The sequence below is a fragment of the Haliotis asinina genome, chromosome 3 (genome assembly GCF_037392515.1).
Source record: "Haliotis asinina isolate JCU_RB_2024 chromosome 3, JCU_Hal_asi_v2, whole genome shotgun sequence".
Taxonomy (NCBI): domain Eukaryota; kingdom Metazoa; phylum Mollusca; class Gastropoda; order Lepetellida; family Haliotidae; genus Haliotis; species Haliotis asinina.
Window position 1 is genome coordinate 72,416,205 of NC_090282.1, and position 23,899 is coordinate 72,440,103.

The 23,899-nt window shown below is 38.5% G+C and overlaps 2 protein-coding genes across 2 annotated transcripts; both read right to left on the bottom strand.

Annotated features, from left to right (window-relative positions):
• Positions 1–4,556: 4,556 nt before the first annotated feature.
• Positions 4,557–13,465, bottom strand: LOC137279017 (acid-sensing ion channel 2-like). Its single transcript, XM_067811502.1, has 6 exons — positions 13,408–13,465; positions 10,374–10,867; positions 10,015–10,096; positions 8,187–8,305; positions 7,220–7,315; positions 4,557–5,159 (listed from the first exon to the last, which is right to left on the bottom strand). The coding sequence occupies exons 1-6, from the start codon at positions 13,463–13,465 to the stop codon at positions 4,557–4,559; spliced, it is 1,452 nt and encodes a 483-aa protein (XP_067667603.1).
• Positions 13,466–16,537: 3,072 nt separating this feature from the next.
• Positions 16,538–23,359, bottom strand: LOC137279018 (acid-sensing ion channel 1A-like). The gene is made up of 5 exons (XM_067811503.1): positions 22,922–23,359; positions 20,373–20,454; positions 19,883–20,001; positions 19,028–19,123; positions 16,538–17,140 (listed from the first exon to the last, which is right to left on the bottom strand). The coding sequence occupies exons 1-5, from the start codon at positions 23,357–23,359 to the stop codon at positions 16,538–16,540; spliced, it is 1,338 nt and encodes a 445-aa protein (XP_067667604.1).
• Positions 23,360–23,899: the final 540 nt, after the last annotated feature.

The window sequence follows — 23,899 nt, forward strand, 5'->3', positions numbered from 1 at the left end:
TTTCAGGCCGTGGAATTCAATATCATCACATCTGATTCACCTCCGTTATAGGTGTAAGCGAATGGGTGTCAACAGGAACTGTCTGTCCCGGGACACGCATTTCCCTGTTGTTTTATGAACTGTCCCTTTCTCTGTGTTCATAGACATTATTAGAATTCTGATGTGACTGGAGATGGTGGCTTAGCCTATTGGTTAAAGCGTTCGCTCGTCACGCCAAAGATCCGGGTTCGATTCCCCACATGTGTATAATGTGTGATTCCTGCTTCTTGTGTCCCACGACGTGATATGGCTGGAAATGGCTGGAAAAACTCACTCACTCTGTTTTGACTGGTAGTATGTGATCATAACCTGACAGTAGAACCATTACCTTATACCGGGTATTCGCCTGTACCTCTGATACCAAATTCGGCATTTCACCATCAACCACAATTTGAAATGATTTGAAATGTCTTTGCTTCCTTCGAAATTGCCTCTTTTGCAATTGTAACGTGTTCATATATATTCTGTTATTGACTAAACTTCACGCTGCCGTTTCATGTGCTTTTACACATAAAACACATGTGACTATACGGTGCTGTCTAAAATCTAAATTAATATGTCAGATGTAAACATTTCAAATAATTCTCATTCCTAACAAACGGAATCGTTTATGTTTACTCTCGAGTGGAAATTTTTGTATTTTGAAAGTTTAAAGTGAGGCTTGAACTCATTGTATGATCTGAAGAATTGTAGGAGCTAGTCTACACCAGTCGATAGTAGGCTATGAATGGATTGACATTCTCTTCCAAACCTGAACATTTATAGCGTTTGTGTCAAGTTGAAACATAAAATTGTGCTGAAATCTGTCCGTTGAAAACACCTGACGTGAAACCAACAAACACGAAAACAATCTGTTAATCAGTTCAGATAGCATTCTATAGTTTATATAGCGTTTTATTAGTAATATTCATATACGTTTCTGCAAGGAAATTATAGTGGCGTCCGGGAAAGCCACGTTTGAAAAATACCAACTGCCGCTAGCGCCACATTTCAAGTACACACCTCGATGCCGCGAATGAGTAATGAAATCAGTACCGTTTGTTTTTCAAATAACCGTCACCCATTGATCAGATTGGAATGAAATTGTTTTTGTTACTTGTCCTTTGTTTGTTTAGTTATGATGAGCGGCTTCTATATTCTCGTTTAGGTTTTTAGGTAAATTATCATTACATATGTTCTGAGATAAAGTTATACATGCTAACGGGTCATTCTATGGAAAATGCAAACTCAGCTTTTGGTCTTCTTTGTATTTTCTGTAGCTTATTATGCCTTCATATAAACTACTTTGATTTGTGTGTTTGGTATATTGCATCACCGGAGACGTTTGGACAAGATGTTCTTTTAAATTTATTGTGACCCTTGAACTTTAAATCAAAATGTCATACCTGCAAAGGTGGCACAAAGACTGATTTTGGAAAATCTAGTCATAAATTTACAAACAGCTTTGGAATGGAAAGAGATAGTCGTAGCATATGTAAACTTGTGCAACAAACGTTCTTTTAAACTTTTGTTTTTCACTCTTTAGCATGATTGTAAACATAATAACTGGGGCACCAACAGCTCTCACCTCAAAAAGTTATCGGAAAAAGAGCCTAAGTGACTCTTTTCATATGTATGGATCTCCCAAGAATGCGGAGATGTAACATGTTTCATGTAATGTTTTAAATAGAGAAGTAAAGATATTAAGTATAAAATATGGTGATGTAAATGTAAATCAAACTCATCACCATTTCTGCATAGTTATTGTTTTCACAAGACTGTTCTTGAACCAGAGTTGTACATATGGAAACTTACTCTGAATAGAAACCAACTACGTATTCTGTATAAATATCGATGTATGAGCCATAACTTAACGTACATCAATACTGATGATAAAAATGTAAATACTGAATTATTGAAGTATACAAAATGTAATTATAATGTTATTCAAGACGAATTTCACTTTTCTTGGTGTGTCCATACTGTGATTAAGTAGAAAACCCACACACGAACACTTTAAATTTAGAATGTTTGAACAGTCTTCGGTTTGAATCAAAAGCTACCTGCCTAATTTGCATTATATGTAGATCACGTATATGCACTTTTGTATGTTTGAGACCTTGAATACGAATAAACGTCTTCAACTATTAAGACAGATGAGACTTGGGTTATTTGGAAACTATAAGCAGGGTTATAGGGTTGATTTTATTCAGCATTTAAAAACATATTTCTAAAGAGAACCGTGGGGTCTGTTATTTCTGTTCATGACGAAAATATTAATTTGTCGTGCCAGTAAAACATGTAACTTCTGAAAACGGCCATTACGTTTGTCAAACCTGGTGTCACAGAAAACACAAGCAAAGAAATCAGCATTAGCCGCGTTTATAGATATTTACCACTTTGCGACTGTATTGTACTATGAACTTTTACTATTGCTGTGAACCCGTGATTGTTCTGTCAAGTAATATCAGTTTACACTTTCAATATAGCAATGGCGCCATACGCTATTCACAGAATACAACAATCAAAGTATTCGTTTGATGACTGGTCTGAATTATTTTCAGGGATAAGATACAATCTATCAGAAAGAAGCTTCGGCTACTCTCTGTAACCAGCGTCCCAGTACAACATGCAGCTTCTGAAAACGGCCATTACGTTTATCAACCTGGCGTGTCACAGAAGATGTTACCAAAGAAATCACCATTAGACGCGTTTATAGACATGTTTGCCACTTTGCGACTGTGTTGTATTATGAACTTTTACTATTGCTGTCATTGGTAAAGTGAACTTTTGATTGTGGTGTCAAGTAATATCAGTTTACACTTTCAACATAATAGCAATGGCGCCATACGCTATTCACAGAATAAAACAGTCAAAGTATTCGTTTGATGACTGGTCTGAATTATTTTCAGGGATAAGATACAATCTATCAGAAAGAAGCTTCGGCTACTCTCTGTAACCAGCGTCCCAGTACAACATGCAGCTTCTGAAAACGGTCATTACGTTTATCAACCTGGAGTGTCACAGACAATGTTACCAAAGAAATCACCATTAGACGTGTTTATAGACATATTTGCCACTTTGCGACTGTGTTGTATTATGAACTTTTACTATTGCTGTCATTGGTAAAGTGAACTTTTGATTGTGGTGTCAAGTAATAACAGTTTACACTTTCAACATAATAGCAATGGCGCCATACGATATTCACAGAATAAAACAGTCAAAGTATTCGTTTGATGACTGGTCAGAATGATTTTCAGGGATAAGATACAGTCTATCAGAAAGAAGCTTCGGCTGCCTCTGTATAACCACGATCAGTTCAATAAACACGTCTTAACATAATACAACAAATCCATGTAAGGTAGTTTAACGGACTTTGTTAAACATATTTGATAACTCGACAAATACATTTATCATCTTTTTACATTTTTACAAACATTTTACGGATAGAAATTAAGTATTTTTACACGTCCATGTATAAATCTGTTTAAAGAATTCTTCTGTTCACGGGAGTCGATGATATTGATCACTTCAGTCAACAAGTAGCTATTTTCACTCGGTGCTTGACGTCGGTAAATATTTGTTCCCCAGGTGCCTGTTTTCCAAGAGAGCGTTGTAAAATGTTATGTCAGTGATAAAGTTAACTTTGTCCCATTATGTCAGGTGTAAATGATGGTTGTCCGGTACCTATTTAATAATAAATGTAAACACCATAGTGGATAGAGAACAAAGAATATCGTGACATAGTTATGTCAGTGATAAAGTTAACTTTGTCCCATTATGTCAGGTGTAAATGATGGTTGTCCGGTACCTATTTAATAATAAATGTAAACACCATAGTGGATAGAGAACAAAGAATATCGTGACATAGTTATGTCAGTGATAAAGTTAACTTTGTCCCATTATGTCAGGTGTAAATGATGGTTGTCCGGTACCTATTTAATAATAAATGTAAACACCATAGTGGATAGAGAACAAAGAATACCGTGACATAGTTATGTCAGTGATAAAGTTAACTTTGTCCCATTATGTCAGGTGTAAATGATGGTTGTCCGGTACCTATTTAATAATAAATGTAAACACCATAGTGGATAGAGAACAAAGAATACCGTGACATAGTTATGTCAGTGATAAAGTTAACTTTGTCCCATTATGTCAGGTGTAAATGATGGTTGTCCGGTACCTATTTAATAATAAATGTAAACACCATAGTGGATAGAGAACAAAGAATACCGTGACATAGTTATGTCAGTGATAAAGTTAACTTTGTCCCATTATGTCAGGTGTAAATGATGGTTGTCCGGTACCTATTTAATAATAAATGTAAACACCATAGTGGATAGAGAACAAAGAATACCGTGACATAGTTATAGTCATGTTTCCCAAAAATACAGTCATGCAACAATATCTGAAGTACTGGAGTGTGGCTTTAGGCCAAACTACGAGTGAGTCATGTGCTGCAAGGAGTGTAGGAATACCTTTTCAGAACACTTGACTTTGTCAGGTGCATGTTATTGAAAAAATTACATTACACTGGTTCATTTGGAATTGTCTCCTCTGTCAATCCTATGAACTTTGTTCTTTTCAAACACCATCGAGAAGATAGTGATGCATAAGACGTCAAATACTTCTAACACTGTCAGCAGGCTGGCTCCAAGCAATAGCCCCAGCGCTCCACCGATGTCACAAAACAGGTCCAGGATTTCATACTCCAGCTGTTTTTCAGTTAGTTCGTAGGTCATAGAGCTCATGTACATCTCCAGAATGACGAGATTCCTCCTCCAGTACTCTTCACTCTTACCCTTGGCCTTGGTGTACGCAGAAATGTAGTTCCTGGTCAGTGGGGCGCTGGAGTGCTGGGTGGTGAACCTGGTGTAGCTGCATTCTTCCGGACACCCAGCTTCACATCCAGTGTCTGTCTGCAGATATTTAGCTTTCTCTGGGATATAGCATCCCTGGAACTGTTCGGGGGTGCAAAGTTTAAAATCGTCACTTGGATTTGTGTAGTCCTTGCAGTTGCACATGCTTATGATGAAATCCATCTCACACTCCATTTTACATGCCTCTCGGGAATAGTTTCTCGTGATATACTTCAGAGGTTTCTTGCCACAGCCAGATACACCTTCCTGTGCTGTTACCTCCTGTTACAATGCAAAAACCACATCAGTACTAGGTTCATGTTCTAATATCGGCTATTCATTGTGATTCTTAAAATGAAATTTATCTTACAAATTTCTGTTTAAATCATGAGTGTGCAGTGGTTTTTTACCAGTTCCACATCGCCACTAAATTTCTTCTAAAGTCTTTTTCATTAGGAGTGTCTGGTGCAAAGGTCATGTGTTCAAATGTACTCTTATCCCCAAACGTATTTCTATGTGTTTTAAAATAATTTAAAGTATTTGTAAATCCTTAACTTAACTGTTAAACTGTGGAAATGGTTAATGACTTCCTCATATGCTGAAGCTAGAGACGGTGAATTTCATACCTTCTTACTTATGGATCGTTAAAGCAGTAGAAAATAGTTTTCACAAAACCTTACCCAGTGACGTCTCCTATCTCAGATCAGAGGTATTCAACGACAAAGTTATTGTTTGCTCAAAACATTCAACCTGTCCTAAAGTGTGTCCCAAACCTAAAATATTACCCCAAAACATTTCTTCAATTATGAGCATCGGAATCTGTGTGAACCTTTGAGCAGTCATAATTCGAAATCAAGAATGGCTTTTTCGGGTACATCCATCACATGATTTACAGGAGTACTGCTCTGCAGCGTCACACACAAATACTGCCATGTTTAGACATATGTGACATATGAATAGCGGGTGCTATCGCTAGGACAGGACATGCTTCCCCTTTGGGCAAACGCATGGTGTCAGCACTGATCCATTCCTATAATTTCCTCAGTCAGTTTCCCAGGATTTGAAGATGTGGATATTACAGGTATTCTTTTGCGTTGACGTTCTGTATTTATGTGCCAATATCTCCACATTAAATGCATCTTTTGATCAGCTGACATGAATGGTCCCGAAACAAAGGAAACAGCGGAAAGGACACAACTTGATTGCCTCGCAATGTTTTAAGGAATTAATTACTGCCTGCAAATTAATACTGACATTATTCTGACTTATAATTAAGTTCAGATAATTTGTTCCAGGAGTAATTGCAGTATCACGTATAAAGAACAAATAAATTCATTGGACACATCGTGTAGTTTTATGTTCGGAACAGAACTAGCATGAACTTCACAGCATTCATTACTAACATTACTTCAAGTATCATGTCTCAAATATAAACAACTTCACTGCATACATCGTCTAGTTTTATGTTTGGAATCATTGTCTGTCAAGATGCATCGAAAATTGTTATGCTCACAAAAGAACCCTTCATCGTTTTCTTCGTTCATTAGCTGCGTTTCGAGTCTTAGCATGCAAATAGGACAATCTAACGTTTGGGCTACCAGCATTTACGTATGTGGCAGTTGTGAGCGTTGTTTAGCGCAATATATAGATAGCAATATCCTAATAGGATCACTGTTGCCTCGATTGTGTAACCAAAACCAGTGATTGATAATACGTGAAGGTACGGGTTGGAATATTGGCCTTCAGTAACCCACGTTTGACGTAAGAGGCGACTGAAAGGATCGGGTGGCCAGGATCCTGGCTTGACTGACATGTCCTCGGCTCCCATTTACACAGATCAATGCTCATGCTATTGATCACGGGATTTTGGCCCAGACCCGATTATGTCTGGAACGGCGTAAAACTAAACTCACTCACTCACTCTCCTGTTTATCTGTTTCAAACGTGACATTCACAATATGGCTTAGTTTAAACTGTTCACTTTGGAGAAAAACACATTCATTGTCTTTGAACATGGAGATAAAAATCAACATTGATCTCCGCTAATGTTATCTAGGAACCAGACTACAAAAATACAATATTATATTTTTGAATCAATAAGAAAAAAGTATCGAAGTGTGTTCTTTACTGACCGACAATCTCCACTGTAACATTTGCACATGGTATCATGGTCAGAAAACAGCATACCATCTACAGTTCTTGTGTTTTTGTAGAACGTTTTCCTCGTTCTTACTTTTACTGGTCATTCATAGACAAAATATACCTGAAGTACACATTTACCACTGATAAATAACTATTTTTATCTTTCTTTATTTCTGTTATGAACAGAGCATAAAACTCACCTTTACTCCTATACCTACGAAGTGCTGTGAGCCAGGAGCTACCGCCATTCCCATCTCAGACATGATTGGGATCACCTCCGGAGCGTGAACAGCTACCTTCAGGTCATAATGCATATATATTACCACAAGAAATACAGGATCATACATCATACTCATAAATTATAAATACTTCCTGTAATAAATGATATCACGATAGAGCATATATTGTGTCAGTAATGGCAGCTGCGGCAGCAGTTTTCCTGATATTGCCTGCATACATATTACCTCCATGGAATCTCGTGAGTGAGCGAGTGAGTTGAGTTTTAGGCTGCACTCAGCAATATTTATTTTTTATATATTTTTACGGTCTGTAAATAATCGAGTCTCGATCAGACAATCCAGTGATCAACAACATGCATCGATCTGCACAACTGGGAACCGATGACATGTGCCTTACCACCCGATCCCGTTAGTCGCCTCTTACGACAAGCATAGTCGCCTTTCATGGCATGCATGGGTGGCGGAAGGACTATTCTACACCGGACTTTCACGGCTCGGGAATCCGATGAAACTCCTGTTAGCAGATTTACGCAACATTCCACAGACCCATCAATGTGCTGCAGCCAGTCCCTGATCCAAGATGTTTGTTATCTTCATGGTCGTATGTGTATTAGTAGTATGGAGGGTACCAACAACCACGAGTCACTGTAATTGCTTAAGGTGATGGACATGTTGGGTGATGTGTGTGTGAACAGGGTCGGAATGGATCCCTGTTTTTATGTTAATCAGGTCATGTGTACTAGTGGCAGTGGCGGTTCAAACAACCATGTAGTGAATGTAACGTTAAACATCAAACAGAGAAACAGAAACTACTGTAATTGTTTAAGGGGATGGACTTGATGGGTGTGGATGGCAATAACTGACGAGGTTTATCAGATAATTTACGCAATCATCATTCACAATTTAGATACTTTTCATTGGCACTCACCATAAACCCTGTTCCAAGGTACCCATCATGACTCCGAGTATATTCCTCTTCCTGGACATTAAGCAAGAGGCGAAGACCATGGGCACGTCCGGAATCACGAGCAAGTAGAGAACCATTGTCTGGAGCAGAAAACGTGTATGTGCCTGTTACGAGATTGACCGTAAGAGTTCTCTCCCTTTCGTCGATGACGACCTGTTTTCGACAAAGTTCTACTTGTTCGGTCACTTATTCCCTATGTAAGACTCACCAAATTGATAGCTATTGGTAGCCTGTGTTTGTGGCTTACTTTTCAGGTGTGTTTTAACATCCATTAATCTCTAATTGTAACACAATTATTTTCTGAACTGGTAGCTTCATCATTTTCGTGTAGGTCAGTCACGCTTTTAGTTGTCTAATTTATTGTTTAATGCATTACTGTTGACTTTCCTTACACGATAGGATTCCTCAAGTCGTGAACTCTGTAATGATGTTAAGAATAACTTATTACGGCTTGTTATTGTTTCATAATAGTAATTTTATCGGGTTGGACAAAGCACACTTCGGCCTCGGCTGAAGAATAAACTGACGTCGAATGACGTTGTCTACTTTCCACGCTTCTCATATAAAATACGTTGAACGCTTGTTAGCGTGAGGCGATCGCTGATTCAGCGTTCCTTAACCAGGACAGTCAGGATAATCAGATAGTGGGAACTTTATTCCATTTTGGGATTGAACTACCAGTGTGTGGTGTTACATTCACTTACAGGATATTTATGGGAATTATGTGTTGGATGTGATTCTGTCACCGTAGGTCTAGTACTGTTTTATGTCATATTATCGGGTGTAATATCTGAGTAGTGTAGTGAATGCTATCATAAGAATACTTTAACCTTTTATTGGAACACGGTAAAATTCCTCTGAGGTGTATTCATTTTCGGAATAATTCACGGTAGACTAAGAGTCTTTTAACTGTGTTCATGTATCCCTATTCGACTATCTTTTGATATCCTTGACTTGTCATATTTTCATATTTAGACATAAACGTCTAAACTATAATTTATTAATTAATTTAATAATTGACTCCTATCAAATCAATACCTTGGCTTCGAGTAAATATTCTTGAAAGCCATGTAAATCTTCTTAAACTCTTACACTTGTGCATGGTGATATAAGCACGCAAATAAGTCTCAGTGTATTTTGTAAGGGGTTGGGCAAGTTTATGCCTCAGGTGTGATACCACGTTAGTGGCTTGTTATATCTCCATTGTGTGAATACGGGTTATATTTAAATTCTATTCATGTTCATTGTTACCTCATATGTAGCTCTGTTGTTGTTATAATAATAAACTTCAGATCAAACTTTTATTCTTGAGGTTGTCCTTTACCACAAGTTGGAACCAAGTTATCTATACATATTTGAACCCGTGGTTAAGGTTATTTACGGACCTTCCTCTAGTTAAGGTTGTTTAGATCAGCACCGTAACAGTGCATGTGTAGAAGTAAGGACCAGGTTAGTTGAAAGCTTCAAGGTCCTCTGATCTACTCATCTCTTTCAAAGGTATTTGTAAAATAAACCTTAATTTAATTGACTTGTTCTTACCATGAATTGCTGGATGATTGCCGAAGCATCTACTATTCATTAATCTGACTTTGTAATTGCTGAAATATCCGACACAATGTAGTCGTTAAAGCTTCCATTCCTGGATCCACTGAACGACACGACGACCAGAAATGAAAAAAATCTGTAGCATCCGATTCAAACCTGGACACATAGAATGCTATTATCCTGGTACGAGCGGTAACACTGCTGAGTTGGAGGATTTGGATGTCTCCATGGCCATAGAACTTACCGTTATATGTGAAGCATTTCCCCATATCTGTATCCAGGTATATAAAGTCGACTTGACCACATGGCTCTGATTCCCAGTCACACTGAAAAGGAATATGATGGTTCATTATTCTTTCTGTTAATATGACTGTATCATCTGTACAAATTGCTATTCTCGATCGAGGTTGAAGAATTCTTTTACTGATTTTAGTAACAGAGGACATACAATTCTTCAAGAATTATTTAAGCATACTTAACAGCTTCATTGGCTTGTGTACACACGTATATACTTGACATTTTCTTCATAATTATTACGGCGTCACCACTATTTTTCTACTTATGTTATTCCTTTACGCTTCACAAATGTTCGTAGATACCTACCTTAATAATAGTGTTTTCCATGAGGTGTCCAGAAGTGCTGTTCACTAATATTTGTGTGCCGAGATAAAAGTCCAACTGACTTATGCTGACGTTTGGTAACTGTTCATCGAAATCTGTATATGGATATACCACTTGGAACGCATCGCTCCATCCAGACAAGTTCATGAATGAACCCCTCATGGCATTGTTATTACATATTGTTATCGTTGGGAACGAAAGGGTGTTGTCAAGAATTTGATCCACTCTCACGTTGACAGGGACAGACAGATACAGTGATATCTGCTTGTAAATGTTGAAAGTGGTGAAACCAAGTCCTCCACAAAAGATGAGGAACCAGATTACCCGTCTAGTGATATTGGAATTGGTGTCACATATTTGAGGTAATCCCTGTACAGATACCATCTCGTGTAAAGGTTTGTTACTTCCCATTGCCAGAGAGTAGATCCGTTCGTCAAGATGGCGATCAAGATGGTTTTCCTGTGCACGTCTCGTTTCTAAAGAGGAGATATATCTGTCGACTATTCAGCCTTGTGACCCAAGTATGTGTGCCTCTATATATGACGTGGGTTGTGAAGTATCTTCAATAAGAACATATTCATGCTGACGTCACTAATTGCTTCATGGCACACATGGTTTAGTTTGTATTACATGCATTAGTAGCTGTTGTGGAAAGGCTTTGCAAACAACGTATTGGATTTTCCCAGAAAGGATCAATAAATAAGCAGCTGAGAGGAAGGGAGCACTTCGGGTATGGAAGGGGTCATAGAGAGAGAACAGGGATAGCGGGTGGGAGTATATTTGTATATTGTCGTCTTAACTGCTTCCTTGTTTTCCTTCATGGACATACGCTCTTGATTTTAATTCTACCGTGACTGATAGTATGTCACCATGCCTAGAACATGGGAATCGTACCTCAAACTAGTTATCTACATATTGCCTGATATACTCTATTCCACTGTTATCAAACGACTGACATTTGACATCAGGCATTTCACCCAATCACAAACCACCAGTGAATTGGTTTCGTTATGAGAAATGTGTTCGCTTCCTTTTGATTTGCAACTTTTGACACTGTGATAAGTACTCTCATGTGTCAACTTTAGCTATTGAGCTCATTGTTTAGAGAATAACCCACGAGGTGCGAATGACTAAGGTATATATGTCCCAGGTGAAATTAAGGGTATTGAGGGCTTGCCCTAACTTTTCAGCAACAATCATTTGCAGGCCTGGCTTACAAATAGTTGTCACAGTTGCTGTACTTGTTGTGTTATCTTGTCTTTCAGTAATCTGATTTTAAATTTAGCAGTGCCTATGGAAAGACCACGAAACGTAAAACATGTTGTGGGATTAGTGCTTTTTGGTGTGTCCCCGGCTGATTGAGGAGTCAGACAAAAGTAGGAACAGCTACCTGATCCCACCACTACCAGAATATATTCATCAAATCAATGAGCACTATCCTAGCTCTGCACTTATATCCCATTGGATGAAACACCATATTTTGGTTGGTGAATGACCGAGTGACTGTGGTTTTACACCTCTATTAAACATATTCCACCAGTATCACGTCGGGGGACACCAGAAATGAGCTTGACATCCAATCGGCTTATCACCATACTGATATTTATCCTGCGCATACAGATTATCTTGGTTTTGCGTGGCCAGACAAGAATGGTAAACTATGCTTCTATAAGGTCACGGTTTTACCGTTTGCACTCACGTCGGCATCCTGTGTGTTTACGAAAGTGACTAGACAACTGGTTGAAAAGTGGATGTCAGATGGACACAAAATAGTCACATTTTTGGATGATGGTATTTTGTCTGGATCCTCATCATGAATGACATTTTCAGCAGGTTTGGAAAGTAAGAATGTTCTTCTCTTATCTAGTTTTGTACCTAACGTTGAGAAATCTCTGTGGGTCCCTTCAAAGAATATGGAGTGGTTAGGATTTGGTATTGACACTAGTTCGATGACTATTTATGTCCCAATAGCCAAGATTGACAAGATTAATCTTGTGATTGATACTTTGCTCCATTGTATTCCTAAGCCAGTCTGTGTAAAGTCAGTTGGACCTGTTGTTGGTCAAATCTCTGAAGTTAGTTTTTTAGCAACTTATGACACCATCGGTCTGTATAGACATTCTTAAGGCAAGATCATGGTATCTTTGAGAGTAATGGGCTGGCAAGGCGTTAGAATATTGCGCATTTCTGTATGAAATGTATATCCAAATGATATCGGCTGGTAAGCCATCACTGCGTCTTCCTATATCACATATATATGTAAACCTGCAAGTTGTATTTATCTGGTTTGCTAAGCGTTCATATTGTGTATACATGTGTGTAGGAAATCTGTAATTATGTTGACTGGACATTGTAAGACTGGTAAGCTAATATAATCTACCCGTGTCATTACATATTTTAAAAGCGACCTTCAATTCAGTTCCACGATGTGATGTTTTGTATACCAGTGTTCTACTGCTTATGTAATGCATTGTATAGTGATTGATGAGTACCGTAAACCCTCCAGTATAATGCTGTCACATTCGTAGAGGGGACACGGTTTCAGAGTGTTTTCTTCAAGAATTTTAATCTCTGGTTTTACGTGTCGGGTTTCAGATTACATGCTATTATATATGTCGTTAAGTATACACTCTTTACAAATATGTTTGAAGTTGAGGTTCGTGAAATAAATCTTTCGCACCAGTCACAAGCGTATTCCAGTAAACTGTGTTATGTTGTGATGTTGTGGAACGAATGGGTTAGAGGATCGTTTATGTGGTGGCTTAGCCAGTGGTTAAAGTCTTCGCCCGTCACGCCAAAGATCCGGGTTCGATTCCCCACATGTGTATAATGTGTGGAGCCTGCTTCTTGTGTCCCACGCCGTGATATGGCTGGAAATGGCTGGAATATGGCTAAAGGCGGCGTAAAACTAAACTCACTCACTCTGGTTTGACTGGTAGTATGTGATCATAACCTGACAGTAGAACCATTGCCTTATACCGAGTATTTTCCTGTTCCTCTGATTATCACCACCAACCACAATTTGACATGATTTCAAATGTCTTTGTTTCCTTCGAAATTGCCTCTTTTGCCATTGTAACGCGTTCGTTTATATTCTGTTATAGACAAACAGTACACACTGCCGTTTTACGTGCCATTACACATAAAACACATGTTACGTTGCTGTGCTGTCTCAAATCTAAATGAATAAGTCAGATGTGAACATTTCAAATAATTCTCATTCCTAACAAACGGTGTCATTTATGTTTACTCTCGAGTGTATATTTTTATATTTTGTAAGTTTACAGTGAGGCTTCTATGCACTGTATGGTCTGAATGATTGTAAAGCTGAGCTAGTCTACGCCAATCGATAGTAGGGTATGAATGGATTGACATTCTCTTCAAAACCCGAACATTTATAGCGTTTGTGTCAAGTTGAAACATAAAATTGTGCTGAAATCTGTCCGTAGAAAACACCTGACGTGAAACGAACGCAAATCAGACAGTATTCTGTGAGCGTTTATATAGCGTTTTATTAGTAATATTCATGTACGTTTCTGCAAGGGAATCATAGTGGCGCCGGAAAAGTCACATTTGAAAAGTACCAACTGCCGCTAGCACCACACACTCCGGTGCCGCGAATGAGTAATGGAATCAGTACCGTTTGTTTTTCAAATAAGCGTCACCCATTGATCACAATGGAATGAAATTGTTTTCGTTACTTGTCCTTTGTTTGTTTAGTTATGATGGGCGGCGTCTATATTCTCGTTGAGGTTTTAGTTAATTATGTGATTACATATGTTCTGAGATAAAGTTATACATGCGATTGGGTCATTCTATGGAAAAGGCAAACTCAGCTTTTGGTCTTCGGAAGATATTTCTTTGTATTTTCTGTAGCTTATTATGCCTTCATATAAACTACTTTGGTTTGTGTGTTTGGTATATGCATCAACAGAGACGTTTGGACAAGATGTTCTATTAAACCTATTGTGACCCTCGAAATTTAAATCAAAATGTCATACTCGCAAAGGTGGCAAAAAGACTGATTTTGGAAAATCTCGTCATAAATCTACAAACAGCTTTGGAATGGAAAGAGATAGGCGTAACATATGTAAACTTGTGCAACAAATGTTCCTTTAAATTTTCGTTTTTCAGTTTTTAGCATGATTGTAAACAAAATAAGTGAGTCATCGACAGCTCTTATCTCAAAAAGTTATCGGAAAAGGAGTTTAAGTGACTGGGTTTTTTTTCATATGTATGGATCTCCCAAGATTGTGGAGATATAACATGTTTCATGTAATGTTTTAAATTGAGAAATAAAGATATTCAGTATCAAACATGGTGATGTCAATCAAACTCATCACCATTTCTGCATAGTTATTGTTTTCACAAGACTGTTCTTGAACCAGAGTTGTACATACTCCGAATAGAAACCAACTACGTATTCTGTATAAATATCGATGCATGAGCCATAAAAATGTAAATACTGAATTATTGAAGTATACAAACTGTAATTATTATGTTATTCAAGATGAATTTCACTTTTATTGGTGTGCATACTGTGATTAAGTAGAAAACTGTTGTTACTAAGTCATTTTTATACTTATCCCACTCACGAACACTTTAAATTTAGAATGTTTGAACAGACTTGCAATCGGTTGGAAACGAAAACTACCTGCCTAATTTGCAAAATAAAGGGAATTACGTATATGGACTTTTGTATTTTTGAGGCTTTGAATGCAAATAAACCTCTTCAACTATTAAGAAAGATGAAACTCGGGTTATTTGGAAACTATAAGCAGGGTTATAGGGTTGATACAAGTGCTGAATACTAATCAGTTTGGGGAATATTATTTGCCTCATTGTAAGTGTAGAACACATGATCCTTGTCCCAGTAGTTATAGCTGATTTTATTCAGCATTTGAAAACAAACAAAGAGAACCGTGGGATCTGTTATTTCTCTTCATAACGAAAACATTAATTTGTCGTGCCAGTAAAACATGCAACTTCTGAAAACGGCCATTACGTTTGTCAAATCTAGTGTGTCACAGAAAACACAAGCAAAGAAATCAGCATTTATTTACCACTTTGCGACTGTATTGTATAAGGAACTTTTACTCTTGCTGTGAACCCGTGATTGTTCTGTCAAGTAATAACAGTTTACAATTTCAATATAGCAATGGCGCTATACGCTAGTCACAGAATACAACAATCAAAGTATTCGTCTGATGACTAGTCAGAATTATTTTCAGGGATAAGATACAATCTATCAGAAAGAGGCTTCGGCTACTCTGTATATCCAGTGTGCCAGTACAACATGCATCTTCTGAAAACGGTCATTACGTTTATCAACCCAGAGTGTCACAGAAAATATTACCAAAGAAATCACCATTAGACGTGCTGATAGATATTTTTACCACTTTGCGACTGTTTTGAATTATGAACTTTTACTATTGCTGTCATTGGTAAAGTGAACTTATGATTGTTGTGTCAAGTAATAACAGTTTACACTTTTAACATAGCAATGGCGCCATACGCTATTCACAGAATACAACAATGAAATACTCGTTTGATGACTGATCAGACAAAAGCTTCGGTTACCTCTGTATAACCACGATCACTTCAATAAACACTTGTTTACCTATCCATCTCAGGTAGTTTAAATGACAATGACTTTGTTAAACATTCTTGATAACAGTCTCTGGACAAATACGCATAGAAATACAATATTTTTACACGTCCATGTATAAATCTGTTTAAAGAATTCTTCGGTTCACGGGAGTAGATGATATTGATCAGTCAACAAGTAGCTGTTTTCACACGGTGCTTGACCCCGGTAAAATATTTTTCCCCAGGTGCCTGTTTTCCAAGAGAGCGCTGTAAAATATTATGGCAGTTGTGTAGTCAACTTTGTCCCATTACGCCAGGTGTAAATGATGGTTGTCCGGTACCTATTTAATAATACTGTAAACACCATAGTGGATACAGAACAAAGAATACAGTGACATAGTTATGTCAGCAATATCTGAAGTTTTGTCAGGGACGCGTGAGTCATGTGCTGCAAGGAGTGTAAGTCCTTTTGTTGTGTAGGAAGATCTTTTCAGAACACTTGGTATTCTAAATGACTTTGTCAGGTGCATGTTATTGTGAATTTACATTACACTGGTTCATTTGGGACTGTCTCCTTTGTCAATCTTATGAACTTTGTTCTTTTCAAACATTACAGAGAAGACAGTGATGCATAACAAGTCAAATACTTCTAACACTGTCAGCAGGCTGGCACCAAGCAATAGCCCCAGTGCTCCACCGATGTCACAAAACAGGTCCAGGATCTCATATTCCAGCTGTTTCTCAATGTGTTCGTAGGTCATAGAGCTCATGTACATCTCCAGAATGACGAGATTCCTCCTCCAGTACTCTTCAGTCTTACCCTTGGCCTTGGTGTACGCAGTAATGTAGTTCCTGGTCAGTGGGGCGCTGGAGTGTTGGGTGGTGAACCTGGTGTAGCTGCATGGCTCAGGGCACCCAGCTTCACAGCCAGTGTCTGACTGCAGATATTTAGCTTTCTCTGGGATATAGCATCCCTGGAACTGTTCGGGGTTGCAAAGTTCAAAATCGTCACTTGGATTTGTATAGTCCTTGCATTTGCACATGCTGATGATGAAAGCCATCTCACACTCCATTTTACATGCCTCTCGGGAATAGTTTCTCGTGATATACTTCAGAGGTTTCTTGCCACAACCAGATACACCTTCCTGTGCTGTTACCTCCTGTTACAATGCAGAAACAACATCATTACTAGGTTCATGTTCTAATATCGGCTATTCATTGTGATTCTTAAAATGAAATTTATCTTACAAATTTCTGTTTAAAAAATGAGTGTGCAGTGGGTTTTTACCAGTTCCACATCGCCACTAAATTTCCTCTACAGTCCTTTTCATTAGGAGTGCCTGCTGCAAAGGTCATGTGTTCAAATGTACTCTTATCCCCAAACGTATTTCCATGTGTTTTAAAATAGTTGTAAAAGTTTTAAATATTTGTAAACCCTTAACTTAACTGTTAACCTGTGGAAATGGTTAATGACTTCCTCATATGCTGATGCTAGAAACAGTGAATTTCACCCTCTCTTACTTTTTATGGTTAAAACAGTAGACAATAGTTTTCACAAAACCTTACCAAGTGACGTCTCTCACTCAATGACAAAGTGATCGTTAGCTCAAAACATTCAAACTGACACCAAGTGTGTTCCAAACCTAAAATATTAAAATATTAAAAATACTTCCATGTTTAGGCAAACGTCATGAATAGTGGGTGCTATCGCTAGGACAGGACATGCTTCCCCTTTGGACAAACACGTGGTGTCATCACGTATTTTTAGTGATCCATTCCTATAATTTCCCCAGCCAATTCCAAGGATTTCGTTTTGCATTGACGTGTTAATGTGTCAGTATCTCCACATTTAGTGATTTTTCTTGATCAGCTGACATGAGTGGTCCCGAAACAAAGAAAACAGCTGAAAGGACAGAACGTGATTGCCTCGGAATGATTTCAAGGGATGTGTAAAAATAGCCTAAACTTGGCACCATTTACTTACTGCCTGCAAATTAATCCTGACATTATTCTGACTTAATTCTGGCAGTATCATGGCTCACGTATAAACCACTCCACTGGATACATCGTCTAATTTTATGTTTGGAACCATTGTCTGTCTGTCAAGATGGATCGAAAATTGTTATGCTCACAAAAGAACCCTTCATCGTTTTCTTCGTTCATTCGCTGTATTTCGAGTCTTAGCATGCAAAGAGGACAATCTAACGTTTGGGCTACCGGCATTTATGTGTCTTATTGTGGCAGTTGTGAGTGTTGTCCAGCGCAACAGATAGCAAACACTGACAGGATCACTGCTGCCTCGATTGTGTAACCAAAACCAGTGATTGATAATACGTGAAGGTACGGGTTAGAATATTGACCTTCAGTAACCCACGCTTGACGTAAGAGGAGCGTAAAAGGATCGGGTGGCCAGGCTCCTGGTTTGACTGACATGTCCTCGGCTCCCATTTACCCAGATCAATGCTGACGCTGTTGATCACTGGATTGTCTGGCCCAGAACCGATTATATCTGGAATATTGCTGAGTGCGGCGTAAAACTAAACTCACTCATTCACTCTCCTGTTTTTCTATTTCAAACTGGTACACTCACTGGTACAGTTAGTATGTTGGTAACATTGACAATATGGCTTAGTTTTCTGCCTCGTTTAATGTGTTCACTAAGGAGAAAAACACATTCATTGTCTTTGAACATGGAGATAAAAATCAACATTGATCTCCGCTAATGTTATCTAGGAACCAAACTACAAAAATACAATATTATATTTTTGAATCAATAAGAAAAAATATCGAAGTGTGTTCTTTACTGGCCGGTAATCTCCACTGTAACATTTGCACATGGTATCATAAGCAAAAAACAGCATAACATCTATAGTTTTTGTAGAAAGTTCTCCTTGTTCTAACTTTTATTTGTCATTCATAGACAAAATAACGGTGGCAGCAATTAATGAGCATAACGTACAAAATATACCCGAAGTACACATTTACTACTGATAAATAACTATTTTTATCTTTCTTTATTTCTGTTATTAACAGAGCATAAAACTCACCTTTACACCTATACCTACGAAGTGCTGTGAGCCAGGGGCTACCGCCATTCCCATCTCTGACATGATTGGGATCACCTCCGGAGCGTGAACAGCCACCTTCCGGTCATAATGCATAGATATTACCACAAGAAATACAGGATCAAACATGGAAATACTACATGTGATAAATGATATCACGACAGAGCATATATGTTGTCAATAATGGCAGTTGCGGCATCATTTTTCCTGTTTTGATATTGCCTGCATACATATAACCTGCCTCTGGGAATCTCATGAGTGAGTGATCAACAACATAAGCCTCGATCTGCGCAATTGGAAATCGATGACATGTGTCAACCAACCGATCCCGTTAGTCGTCTCTTACGACATGCATGGATTGCTGAAGGACTATTCTACCCAGGACCTTTACGGGGCGGGAATCTGATGAAACTGTTAGCAGATTTACATATGTTCTCCTGAGCAACATTCCACAGACCCATCAATGTGCTGCAGCCAGTGCCTGATCCAACATGTCTGATATCTTCATGGTCGTATGTCCATTAGTAGATGGTGGGAACCATCAACCACGAATCACTGTCATTGTTTAAGGTGATGGACATGCTGGGTGGTGTGTGTGTCAACAGGGTCGGAATGGATCCCAGTTTTTATGTTAATCAGGTCATGTGTACTAGTGGCAGTGGCGGTTCAAACAACCATGTAGTGAATGTAACGTTAAACATCAATCGAGAAACAAACAGAAATTATTAATTGTTTAAGGGGATGGACTTGATGGGTGTGGATGGCAATAAGTGACAAGGTGTATCAGGTAATTTACAATCATCATTCACAATTTAGATACCTTTCATTGACACTCACCATAAACCCTGTTCCAAGGTATCCATCATGACTCCGAGTATATTCCTCTTCCTGTACATTAAGCAAGAGGCGCAGACCATATGCACGTCCGGAATTACGAGCAAGCAGAGACCCATTGACTGTAGTAGAAAACGTGTATGTGCCTTTGTAGAAGTAAAAACCAGGTTAGTTGAAAGCTTGAATGTCTTCTCAAGCTGAAATCCTACTCATCTCTTTCAAAGGTATTTGTAAAATAAACCTAAATTTAATTGTATGGTTCTTACAATGAATTGCTGAATAATTGTTGAAGCTTTTGCTATTCATTAATCTTACTTTGTTACTTACTAAGCTTCCATTCCTGGATCCACTGAACGGCACGACGACCAGAAATGGAACATTCTGTAGCATCCGATTCAAACCTGGACAGATAGAATGCTATTATCCTGGTACGAGCGGTAACACTGTCTGCTGAGTTGGAGGATTTGGATGCACCCATGGCCATAGAACTTACCGTTATATGTGAAGCATTTCCCCATATCTGTATCCAGGTAGATAAAGTCGTCTTGACCACATGGCGCTGACTCCCAGTCACACTGAAAAGGAATATGATGGTTCATTATTCTTTCTGTTAATATGACTGTATCATCTGTACAAATTGCTGTTCTTAGTCGAGGTTGAAGAATTCGTTTGTGTTGTTGCATTTATTGATTTTAGTACCAGAAGACACACAATTCTTCACAACTTTCGCTTATCTAACCATACCTAACAGCTTGATTGGCTTATTTACATACATTGTCTATTTAATATCTGCGATTCTGACTATGACCTCACTAGTCTATTCTACCACCTCAACCAAAAATACCCTTGGATCCAATTGACCAAGGAGATTGAAGATCAGAAAAACCTTTCCCTTGATGTGTCCCTTTACATCTCTCTCTCGACAAGACCACCCCTTCCGTCTATCGGAAACCCACCCACACAGATCAATACATCCACAAGCTCTCCAAACATCATTCTCAGATCAAATCAGCTATAGCAGCAACCAGTGTTTTCAGTAGTTTAATTTACCAGCCTTCCATCAGGGCCTGCTGCTACATGCAGGCTTCAAAGTCTACAGGCCCTGAATGAAATCTGCAGGAAGAAATGTAAGTCAAACAAAACAAAAATAAAACCAAAAAATCAGACCACATTGTTTCACGATGTTTCTATAAAATCAAGGGAGGTCTATGGCACACAGAGGAGTTAATATTTGTTAGACTGGTGTTGGCATTCCAACGCCAAAGCGTTGAAATACCAAGAAGTGAAACTGTAAGTTATCGTAACATGATAGATCGTGGATGATTCCCGAACTTGTATAAAGGACAAATTGGGAAACATTTCACTTGAAAAAGTGACAGATGATTTACTGAAGGTAATAAGGTTCCGCAAATATTTCAAACTGCCGCTCCGATACAATTACAAGCGGCGCTGGGCACCCGGACCGGCGGTTATTTTGAACGCTGGTAGCAACATTGACTAGACAAGCCAAATCCACCGTGACCCTCCCCATTTTCCAGCTGAAATAGACCACCTCAGGGCAACATCTGTCAACCTCGGTGGCTAACTCAAACATCTAGTAGAAACAACTATGACTCAACACTCAAGCAACAAGATGAACATCATCCTAAACCTGAACCTTCTTTTATCAGAATCAACATATATACATTACCTTACCATGACCAGTCACCACATCAACCGTCTTATATAGAAAACTACCTTCATTGACGTACCAGTCCAAGAGCCTGAAAACCACCCTGAAAGCCGATGGACGAGTTTCCTCAACTAGAACCCCAAGTAGGCCCAGGGATATATATACAAGCCATAATGTGATTGTGGCTCCATAGGTGAAACATGCCACCATTTTGACATACGACTGAAGAAGTACAAAACGTCTGCACAAAAATGTACCAAAGATTAGCTCTCTCAGAAGGCATCGACAAAAACCCTTTTCGTTCCTTTGACTGGCAACCGTATTAAACAGTAATGTCCATGATTGATACAGGCTTAAACTAATAGCGGCTTTAATGTCGTATTGATAAGACAAGTACTACTGTAGCAGAACAGGAACCAATGAGTGTTCCTCCCCAATGCCCGGGAAGTCACTTCAGCTTCTTGCATAAACAATAACTATTGTCGGTACATAAAGTATTATAACTGGTAGTTCAGATTATCAACTTAAATTGTTAGCTATATGTATCTTCAAAGGGGATTGAAGTCGGGTAAAACTTTTGTCCTCCTGAAAGGGTATGTAAGTAAAACACCTTTCAAAGTCAAGTTCGTTCAACCATACAGTTTAATCGTAGTATTTTAGTTATTTTAAATTTCGGCTGAATCTTCCTATCATCTCCAGCGGCTGAAGGTACCGTGTAAATCCAGCTAGGGTCCATGCAAAAGTAATGTAAGTCCCCATGGTTCCTAGTATTGTGATCTACCGACAGTTGTTGGGGATCTATTGCCCGTGTCTTATGTTGTATTGTTTCCGTTAACTAAGTGTTTTAGTTTTCCATGCTATTTTTATATTCATATCTGTGATACTCCAGTATTCTACTGTCTATCGTCGACAGATTTTACTCTTTTCAATTTTTATGATATAAATTGTTTTCATCACGATATGGCTGAGATATTGCCGATGTTACGTTAAATACTAACTAAATCACTTTGGTTTTTATCTTGTCTTAGGGATGCATCTATCATAACCAAGCGACGTAGAAATGTCTGTTTTCTTAATGAAGTTATGAACAAAATCATCATTTATCAGTGGGACTTGCAGTTATTGTAGCTAGATCGAACAGAGCATACTAAAGCGATCGCACTATTCATGAAACTTTTATGTACAGCACAGTCAGTAATAGTATCTGATAAATGAGAGATCTCAACTTTGCAAACAGGCCTTTTTTGCATTTGAGGATGTAGTTTCATTTTGTGGGGATTGTGTGACGCACATTTCTGTCATTATATACATGGTGCAATAGAAAGGACAGTTTCTTTATAATTATTAAACAAATGTTCGTAGATACCTACCTTAATAATAGTGTTTTCCATGAGGTGTCCATAAGTGCTGTTCACAAATATTTGTGTGCCGAGATAAAAGTCTGAGATGTCCAACTGACTTACGCTGACGTTTGGTAACTGTTCATCAAAATCAGTATATGGATACGCCACTTGGAACACATCGCTCCATCCAAACAAGTTCGTGAATGAACCCCTCATGGGATTGTTATTACATATTGTTATCGCTGGGAAGGAAAGGGTGTTGTCAAGGATTTGATCCACTCTCACGTTGACAGGGATAGATAAATAAAGTGCCATCTGCTTGTAGATGTTGAAAGTGGTGAAACCAAGTCCACCACAAAAGATGAGGAACCAGATTACCCGTCTAGTGATATTGGAATTGGCGTCACATATTTGAGGTAATCCCTGTACAGTCACCATCTCGTGTAAAGGTTTGTTACTTCCCATTGCCAGAGTAGATCCGTTCGTCAAGATGGCGATCAAGATGGTTTTCCTGTGCACGTCTCGTTTCTAAAGAGGAGATATATCTGCCGACTATTCAGCCTTGTGACCCACGTATGTGTGCCTCTATATATGACGTGGGTTGTGAAGTATCTTCAATAAGAACATATTCATGTTGACGTCACTAATTGCTTCGTGGGACAAATGGTTTAGTTTGTATTACATGCATTAGTAGCTGTTGTGAAAAGGCTTTGCTAACAGCTTACTGTATTTTCCCAGAAAGGATCAATAAATCAGCAGCTGAGAGGGAGGGAGCACTTACAGTGTCTTCGGGTATGAAAGGGGTCATAGAGAGAGAACAGGGTTAGCGGGTTGGGGTATATTTGTATATTGTCGTCTTAACTGCTTCCTTGTTTTCCTTCATGGACATACGCTCTTGATTTTAATTCTACCGTGACTGATAGTATGTCACCATGCCTAGAACATGGGAATCGTACCTCAAACTAGTTATCTACATATTGCCTGATATACTCTATTCCACTGTTA